The sequence below is a fragment of the Cynoglossus semilaevis genome, chromosome 12 (assembly GCF_000523025.1).
Source record: "Cynoglossus semilaevis isolate Cse_v1.0 chromosome 12, Cse_v1.0, whole genome shotgun sequence".
Lineage (NCBI taxonomy): Eukaryota > Metazoa > Chordata > Actinopteri > Pleuronectiformes > Cynoglossidae > Cynoglossus > Cynoglossus semilaevis.
In genome coordinates this window covers 1,839,065-1,848,255 of record NC_024318.1, presented here as the reverse complement: position 1 = coordinate 1,848,255, position 9,191 = coordinate 1,839,065, and the positions used below count along the sequence as shown (strand labels likewise).

Sequence of the window (9,191 nt, the reverse complement as noted above, 5' to 3'; positions counted from 1 at the left end):
GTACTGACTCTGTGGTACTGACTCTGTGGTACTGACTCTGTAGTACTGACACTCCATAATGAAAACCATTGATTTTAGCTAATGGTAACAAAGGAGATGCTGGTCTGTTGCTGGTCTGTTGCTGGTCTGTTGCTGGTCTGTTACCATGGTTACCATCCTGTCCTTCAGCTAAGAACAGAAGATCTTTGTTCTGTGTGGTTTCCTCCCTCAGAGGAGATTTGATGGAAACACTCTGTGGATCTACAGGAACCTGGTGGTGAAGAAATTGAGTTTAAGTGACGAGATCGTTTACTTCACTACTTTTCCACCTTAATTACTTCATGCTTAATTAACGTTTGCACTTAAAGAACAGCTAAAGAACAACCCTGAAAAGTATGACCTACTTTCAGACCCAGTAGTGTGTTTTGTTCTGCAGTGAAGGACGTCTTCCTTTATCTCCGTTGTTCTTGACCTCAGGGTCACGGCTTTAGTCTTTGTTGATCATGTTTTCAGTCGTTAGGTAGAAGCTTTTCTTTTTTTTTTTCCTTCCTCTTTCGCCATTTTTCTATAGAAGCTCTGAATAAGAGGTGTTGACATCTAATCAGTGCTGTTTGTCTGTCTGTCTGTTTGTTTGTTTGTTTGTTTGTCAGGAGCAGAGTGAGTGTCTGGAGAAACCATCGTTCTTCAGTCAACACAGGAGACAAGATTATCACTGTGATTCTGGGGAGTGAAGACAACAACTGATCAGAAAACTGTGATCAGAACTGATCAGAACTGTGATCAGAACTGTGATCAGAACTGATCAGAACTGACAGTATATGTTTCTGTGTCAACCTGTGCAACAACAACAACATGATCACTAGCTAAAAGGTTAGGTGATATACAGCAGTGGTGGGCCGTCAGGTCCAGCAAGGCCTTCTCTGCTGGGCCAACATAAATCATGATCATAAGTTGATAAAAGTTAATTTAGTTTTTAATTTAATTTTCCTAAATACATAAAAGCTTACTTCATATTCTTCATATTCTCTTCATGTCATATTAGGCAGGAGCCTAACAACAACCTTCCAGTGTTGTTGTTTTTAGGTTAGAGTTGTTATCCAATCAGAATTCAGCTAGCTGTTGCCAGGCTGTGTGAAATCTGGCTCGAGACCTTCAGAATCAACAATGCGGGCGTCTGGTGCAATGGAAGCGAACGGGCACATACAGTTACGATAGCCAATCAGATCACGAGTTGTTGATAGCAGGCCTTCTAGCTGGCCTCACGTTGAACGTGACATGTATGCGTCCTGTGATTGGATACTCGCTTACCGCCGTAAAACAACAAGAAGTTCAACGCAGATCAACCGATTAGCAGACAGAGAAATCGAATATCTACTCGCTTTTTTATTCCACAATGGTCGACGGAGGGTAAAACGTGGATTGGCGAACTTAAACTGCTTAACTACGGCAGCAGTGAGACACGAAAGCACGACTGGACACTTGGCTACGGTGCTGCTAACCGGACAACCGAGTGGACAAACTGTACAACCGAGTCGTTGAGGAAAGAAAGGAGAATGGATTTTGTGTTGAAATACGTGAGTACAAACATTTTATTTATTTGCGGATTTGTTGATTTTTAAATGCGTCAGAAAAAACTCAGTTTTGTCCACAATTGAGGTGATGCAATGTCCAGTAGTGCTTGTAGTGTGTTTCTCTATACAATTTCTCCCGCCGTGGTCACGTGGTGTCCTGAATTATGGTATTATGAGAGGTTTTTATTGAAGTCGGACTAAGTAGGACATCACTGAAGGTGTCGGTGCACGGGCCGCCACTGATATACAGGAGAAGGAATAACGATGAGTTACGTCATCTGAAAGTATGACGTCAGTCATTTAAACCACAGATGAGATTTTACTCTTGGTTTCCTCCGCTGATGCTGCCATGTTGGTTATCGATATCTCAAGGAGTCAACCTTGAAAGTGCTTGGAAACCGTTCCATGACGCTTTCTTTCTTTCTTTCTTTCTTTCTTTCTTTCTTTCTTGTCTCCACAGGTCGAAACGTCCTGTTTTGATGCCCCCAAGAATGGACAATGTCATTCCCATGATCCCTCACCAAAAGGTAACAAAGCTGATCAGAAAATCAGAACCAAATACAGTGAAGGGTGGACTTTAAATGTTATATTCACTTTGGACAAATAGATACCCACTGGTAGACTGCTGCCCCCTGGCGTACATGACTTTCACATGCACGAAATACAAATACAAAAACAGCAGAACAAAAAAAAAAGTGATAAAACAGAGATCATAATTATAAAACATATATATAATTACAACTATTTTAGTAACTTTTATTTTAAGAAATGATGAAAACATATCGTCTAATTCATTTTTAAATCAGAAAATAATGCTATTGATCAGTTATCTGCTTCCTCCTCCTCCTTCTTTTATCTGTGAAAGTGTCCATTGGTGCAAGTCAATGGTGTGTCGGCCTGCAGCGCCTCCTCCAGGCCTGTAGAGGCAGACTCTCCCAGACGGAGGAAGCAGTATAACTCTCCTATTGGCTTGTACTCAGAGGAGACTCTGAGAGAGATGGCAGCCATGAAGGAGGGCCATGTAGTGGGGTAAGAACAGACCACGCCCACTGAGCCGTGATGTCACAGTGCTGGTTCAGAGGTCAAACTTTAACTTGTGTGTTCTTTCCATAAACAACACATTTCTACCTTCACCGTCCCTCCGACAGTAGAGTCTTAGGGAGCGTCATCTTTTTCTGATGACATCATCAGCGGCAGCAGCTCCACTGCACTGACACTGGCTGTCAGTCACATGTCTAACTGTGGTGTGAGGTCATTTGTTTCTAACCCAAACAGAGGAAGAACAGAGTTCATTCCTGACACTCACATTTGACTGTGAGTTTGGACGATGACAGTTGAGAACCTGACTTGACCCTGGCTGTTAGAGAGAGGACGAACCTCTGTCCTTCAGAGCGTCAGAGAGAGGGCGCTACTATCGCAGCGTTAGCCTGGCTAATGTGTCTGTTTAGGACGTTTACGTATGAACCCTATGATGTAGCGCTTGGCTAAACTGAGCACAGTAACTATCAACATTACATTTCAAAGTCATTAAGACACAGCTGGGAGCCAGTACTGGTTTAGCACCAGTACTTGACAGCGACCCCTAGTGGTGACTCATTTAAAATGTCTGTGAAACTCGAACTAACAGATTATGATACACACTTCCACTTTAAGAAGAGTCTCCGTGGTGATCACATGACAGTTTATAATCAGAGCATCGTCAACAAGTCATCCACCACACACTGGCGTACAGTTACCCAGCATGCCTTTGGGGTTTCCTGGGTTTACAGAGTGATTGGGTTACTGTATCACAGAAGTGGTCCAACACCTGTCGTGTCTCCTGGCTGATGTTAAAGGTCAGGAAACCTTCTGGACGCACACACACACACACACACACACACTTCTAACCGCCCTGAACTTCAAACCTTCTTGTCTTCAGTCATGAAGGGAACATTACCAAATGTCACATCAAAGCTGGTTTAAAGTCTTTTTTTAACTTTTATTTCCTGCTACAGTGTCGAAGAATCTTCACGATGAAATCGTTGCTCTAGTTTTCTTTCTTTTATTTTCTTTCTGTTTTGTTCATTTTCTTCTTTCTTTCTTGGACAGGTTTTCACACCAGCTCCTCCCAAGTCAGTACTCCTCCTCCTCCTCCTCCTCCTCCTCCTCGTCCTCCTCCTCCACTTGGATGTTTGCTTGTTGCTTTATGAAGAGCATGGTTCTTTTGGACTGTGTGTCTTGTCTTGTGTGGCAGTACTTCCATATGGTTTACAGTAGGCTGTGGTTGTAGTGTGTACTCTGTAAATGGCTACACACACACACACACACACACATCTCAGAACAGACAGCACTGTTCTTCGTCAGTTAGGGGCTGTAGTACCATTACTAGCCAGCAGGTGGATCAATGGTTTAACTTCAGTGTTAATTGTCCTGCATCATAATGATAAAAGAGCAGTTAGTGACATTGATACAGTGTGTGTCTGCTGTCAGTAAAGGTCAGTAAAGGTCACAGTATGATGTGTGTGTGTGTGTGTGTTGATATTTTATAGTTAAAGCATGTGAAGCATGAGACTGGACTTTTTTAAAATAATTGTGACTTGGATGTTTGTGTCTGTTGTTCCTGCTGTGTAGTGGATTGTTGTGTGTCTGTTGTTCCTGCTGTGTAGTGGATTGTTGTGTGTCTGTTGTTCCTGCTGTGACCTGGATGTTTGTGTCTGTTGTTCCTGCTGTGACCTGGATGTTTGTGTCTGTTGTTCCTGCTGTGTAGTGGATTGTTGTGTGTCTGTTGTTCCTGCTGTGTAGTGGATGTTTGTGTCTGTTGTTCCTGCTGTGTAGTGGATGTTTGTGTGTCTGTTGTTCCTGCTGTGTAGTGGATTGTTGTGTGTCTGTTGTTCCTGCTGTGTAGTGGATTGTTGTGTGTCTGTTGTTCCTGCTGTGTAGTGGATTGTTGTGTGTCTGTTGTTCCTGCTGGGACGTGGATGTTTGTGTGTCTGTTGTTCCTGCTGTGACCTGGATGTTTGTGTCTGTTGTTTCTGCTCTGACGTGGATGTTTGTGTCTGATGAACACCGTTAGGCTGATAAATCTGATTTGTCATGTTTGTTTGTTTTTTTATTGTAATGTGACATATTATCATTGTTTCCTGAGCTGTGAGTGCCCCCTAGAGGTTGTTGTTGGAAATGCAGAGACATTCTCTTTGTAACAACAAGGCAGATTTTAGCATGGTAACAGGAAAGTTAAAGAGTTAGGGTTAGACAACACCCTGTGTCAGTCCAACTGTCTGGTGTACGTCAGTGACACAAAGTTAGTTTTTAGTTTAGTTTTTAAGCATTTTTAAAAATGTTTCTCAACATAAGGGCTTTGCTCACAGCTCAGTCAAAAGTGGTTCAGTTCTGGTTTGTGGTGATGTTTGATGGAGAGTGTGATGATTGTCTCTCTGTGGTCATGGAGTTATAATTCTGTCCTCCATCATCTTCTTCTTCTTCTTCTTCTTCTTCTTCTGTCTCTCTTCCACCCCCCCCCTCGCACCACCGTCCTGAGACACACACCTCACCTTCACCTTTCCGTTCACCTCCCTCACTCCTCACCCCTCTCCCTCTCCACCCAACAGTGTGGGCTTCAACCCCAACCTCAAAGACTCCCCCCTCACCACCAACAAACCCATTGAGGTGAAGGGTCCTGGAGGTAAAGCCACCATCATCCACGCTCAGTACAACACTCCCATCAGCATGTACTCACAGGAGGCCATCATGGACACCATCGCTGGGCAGACACAGGGCAAACCTCACGACGCTGGGTAAGAAGTACTTCACCGTCTCTAGCGCCATCTGTCTCTTAACCTCCTCAACATCTTTCTCCCCGTGCGTGCTCCTTCTTTTGTTTTTCTTCACCTCCTCCTCCAACACCTCCTCCAACACCTCCTCCTCCTTCTCATTTTCTTTCTTCTTCCTACCTTTTCATTCTTCATCTTTCCAACCTCCTACATCTACATTTTTCTTCATCCCACCTCACCTCACCCACCACGTCTTCATCAGTACCTGTACCTGTACCTGTACCTGTGGAGGAGACAAACTCTGCTCTTCTTTACTAGTCCTGTTGGCGACTGTTGATGGTTTCTTCTTTCAGAGATGTTACACTGCAGCTGCTGCTCTGCACAGTGTGAACAATCTCATCAATCTAAGTGTGAAAATACCAGTGCTGAGGTACACCTGGTACACCTGGTACACCTGCTACACCTGCTACACCAGGTTCTCCAGGTTCTCCAGGTTCTCCAGGTTCTCCAGAGCCTGGTTGAGGGGTCACGGTGTCTCTTGTTACTTGTCATGGTTGTCGGTTCTCTGCTGGTCAAAGTTGTCATCCTCCAGTCATCAGTGACTGTATGGTATAAGGTGTTGTCAAATAACACAGGAGCGCCTCCTGCTGGTCGACACAGATGGAAAGATTTGTTTAGATGTGAAATGTAAACACTTTTGTTCTAATTCACCTCAGTGACAGCAGAGAATGCTAACACTCTTAGCCTGGTTCTACCAGCAGGGGGCGCACACAGCACCGTCGCTGCTGAGTAGCTACTTCAAAAATCCGAGTGCCTGGACGACGATGTTCTCAGCTCTGTTCTTCCTTGTGTTTTCACCTGGTTGTGTCACTTCCTGTCGTTCTAATCCAAACAAAGGTTTCTTCATGTTGTTGTTTCCATGATTCGTACACTGCTCTGAGGTTGTTGCTGTAATGCCCCCTTGTGTTCACTCTCTGTATTTTGGGGTGCTGGTGGTGGGGCTCACGGGTAGTTCACCTGGTAAAGATGGTTTTGTAGACAGTGCAGTCTACCAGGCCATTAACCAGACACACGTGGACCAGAGTCTGGGCGTCAGCGGGGAGCGCCGTAGCATCAACATGCAGTCCAAGTCCTTCCGGGTCCTGGCCCAAATGACTGGAACTGAGTCTGGTAAGTTTGTTTTTTCTGTTGTGACCCTCATTTTATTGACTTATTTCAGGTTGGGTTTTTTAGTAGTGAAGGATTTCAAACTGTGCAGTCACTAAAGTACTTTGAAGATGTGAAATACTCTTTGAATACAGTATGACTGGAGAATCTTCATTTACTTTTATGTCTAAACATATGTTTTGTCTTTGTGTTGCAGCACCACCACAGGACACGCAGCAGGAGGCGCCACAGAGTAGCAGGTAGGCAGTGGAGTGACCCCGCCCTCAAGCTAGAGCACGTGGTCTCCACGCTACACTCAGAGCAGCGTTCATCACTGCAGCCGCTCACTGCTGCTCACTGCTGCTCTCTGCTGGTCACTGCTGGTCACTGCAGCCACTCCCTGTCTGTGAGGTGCTGTAATAACACAGCTGTGTTCGTCACTCATGTCGTGTTTCTTATCTGAGATCTAATCCTGACCCTTCTCACCTGACACGCTCTTATTTCTCTTGATTTTAATAGCAGCTGGCAGACTTGGAGTCGCAATACTGCCATCTACAGGCTCTAATTTTCGAAATGGAAATGTCTCAGAAACCTTTCACTTCCCGTTTTTGTTTTCTTTTAAATATATATTTTAAAGATGTGTTTACGGCTGTCTCTCGATGCATTTGATCAGATATTTTAAATATATTTATATGAAATTGTAAAACTGTTATGACCTGATTTCACCAGAAGAGGGAGCTTCAGGGCAAATCCTCTGTTTCATTTTAACAGAGCTACATTTGACCTCAGTCACGGTTGATTACTGTATTCCCTCTCTTCCTGCTGCTTTTCTCCCATAAATCATTAGAATTCCAGTCACAGATGTTCTTCACAGTGAAGATCCAACAGATACAGTGAGCTTTAGATCCTAGTCTCCTCCTCTTCCTCCTCCTCCTCCTCCTCCTCCTCCTGCTGTCTGAGCAGTGATGGATGGAGCGCCGTTCCCTCTGTGTTTTTATTTAATCATTCGTCCATTATGCTTCATCGATTGCGGCCTCTTCCTCCTGGAACACGAACATTCTCGTCACACTTTATTTATGGAGCGATGACTCAACCTCGGTCAGTGATGTCACAACAACTACAGGTTTTTTCCCACCAATAAAGAGACTCCAGGAGGTTTTCTTCTCTTAAATAAAAATAGTTTAAATGATTTCAGTCATTTTCTCTCAGATCACTTTAATAACTCACCGTCTCCTCTTTAGGCTGAAGGAAAAATACATTATTTAGAGCAGTTACTGTATGACTGTTGAATAAAAATGAATAATAATAATAAATAGAAGATCAACTAAAATAAAATACATTAACATGTGAAAATATATTACATATTTATTTAACTATTATTAATTCTATTTAGTTTTGCATGAAATGTTTTTTCTCACTTTAACTAATCATGTGTGTGTTTTAGTATTAATGTACTGTAGTACTATGTGTGTAATGAGTATTTGAAGTGAATATTTACCAGTTTTTCCCAAACAGAGGAAAAAACACCGTAAAAAATATTCTAAAAAAGAGATTTAAATGTTCATAGAGAGAATAAAATAAAATCTTCAACTTTCGGATCTCTGATTCACATGGACTCGTCCTCGGGCCGCTTGGCAGACCGTGACCCACACTTTGGGAAACACTGTTGTGTTTGTTTGGTCTTTTTCTCTTTTATTTTACCGTTGCTCCTAATACCTCCTCCTGTGTGCTGTAGCCCGTCTGAGCATGCTCCACCCTGTGTCGTCTCCAACTCTGCAGCGCCACCTGTTAGCACGCAGCCTCCGGACTCTACCGCCCCCACCAGGTAACCAATCAATTCTGGTTTAGTCCTGCACACATGAGAGTGAAAGAGCTGCGACTCATCTGTTCTCAGAAAACATAAGTGGACTGACGCCCCCTTCAGGACATGTTGTTGTTCAAGGGCTTTTAGGAATATTTATGGATCACAGCGTCTGTTTTTGGATGACACTGATGTTGGATGTAACTCTGATGTTGGATGTAACTCTGACGTTGGATGTAACTCTGATGTTGTGACTTTGGTCAGGTCTCCACCAACAGGAGGGAATCAAACCAGCAGCCGCTCTTATAGGTTTTGAAGCGTCTTATTTATTTGAAAGAACGTCAACAGTTGCTAAAGGGACTCTTGTCAATGTTGTTGAACGATTGAATGGAAGGTTCTGGAATGTTGTCTTTTTTTCACAGTTTTGTTTTGTTGTTTCCTCCTCAGTCATTACGTTCAACCTCCGCCCATGTACCAGGCTCAGCAAGCCCCGCCCACACAGCAGTACCAGCCAATCCCTCAACAGTACCAGCCTCACCCGATGCAGCAGTTCCCCCCCCCTCAGCAGACCTCCATTCAGATCCCCATCGGCTCCACGCCCCCTAAGGTGGTCAGCACCGCCTGTATCTACCCCAGTCAACCTGGTGAGAAACTAGAACCACTGACCCCTGTGTGAGCGCCCCCTAGACTACCATCAACAACTTTACCATAAACACACCCCCAGCTAATACAATGTTACCCAAACTCTCCATAGAGAATTGTTGTAGTGACACAAAGCGAACACATGAGGCAGTGTTAGCCCACCAGCTCCGATGTTTCATAAGCTAAAGAAGCTCGTTTTCTTTTTTTCACAGTTGCTCCAGCTCCAGCTCCCATCTCTGCCCCGGCTCCAGTCCCCCCTCAGCCCCGCCCTCCCGTGGCTGCACCCGCTCCCCCCCCTCCATC

At 44.1% G+C, this 9,191-nt stretch overlaps 1 protein-coding gene across 1 annotated transcript in view; it reads left to right on the top strand.

Moving 5' to 3' along the window:
• The window catches only part of LOC103386977 (LIM domain-binding protein 3), a 24,470-nt gene that overhangs the window by 9,686 nt on the left and 5,593 nt on the right, over window positions 1–9,191 (top strand). The window contains exons 4-13 of the mRNA XM_025060930.1: window positions 2,011–2,077; window positions 2,416–2,579; window positions 2,742–2,772; window positions 3,639–3,661; window positions 5,138–5,323; window positions 6,312–6,469; window positions 6,663–6,705; window positions 8,181–8,270; window positions 8,694–8,890; window positions 9,101–9,178. Coding sequence (XP_024916698.1) covers window positions 2,011–2,077; window positions 2,416–2,579; window positions 2,742–2,772; window positions 3,639–3,661; window positions 5,138–5,323; window positions 6,312–6,469; window positions 6,663–6,705; window positions 8,181–8,270; window positions 8,694–8,890; window positions 9,101–9,178 — 1,037 coding nt within the window. The remainder of the gene's footprint in view (window positions 1–2,010; window positions 2,078–2,415; window positions 2,580–2,741; window positions 2,773–3,638; window positions 3,662–5,137; window positions 5,324–6,311; window positions 6,470–6,662; window positions 6,706–8,180; window positions 8,271–8,693; window positions 8,891–9,100; window positions 9,179–9,191) is intronic.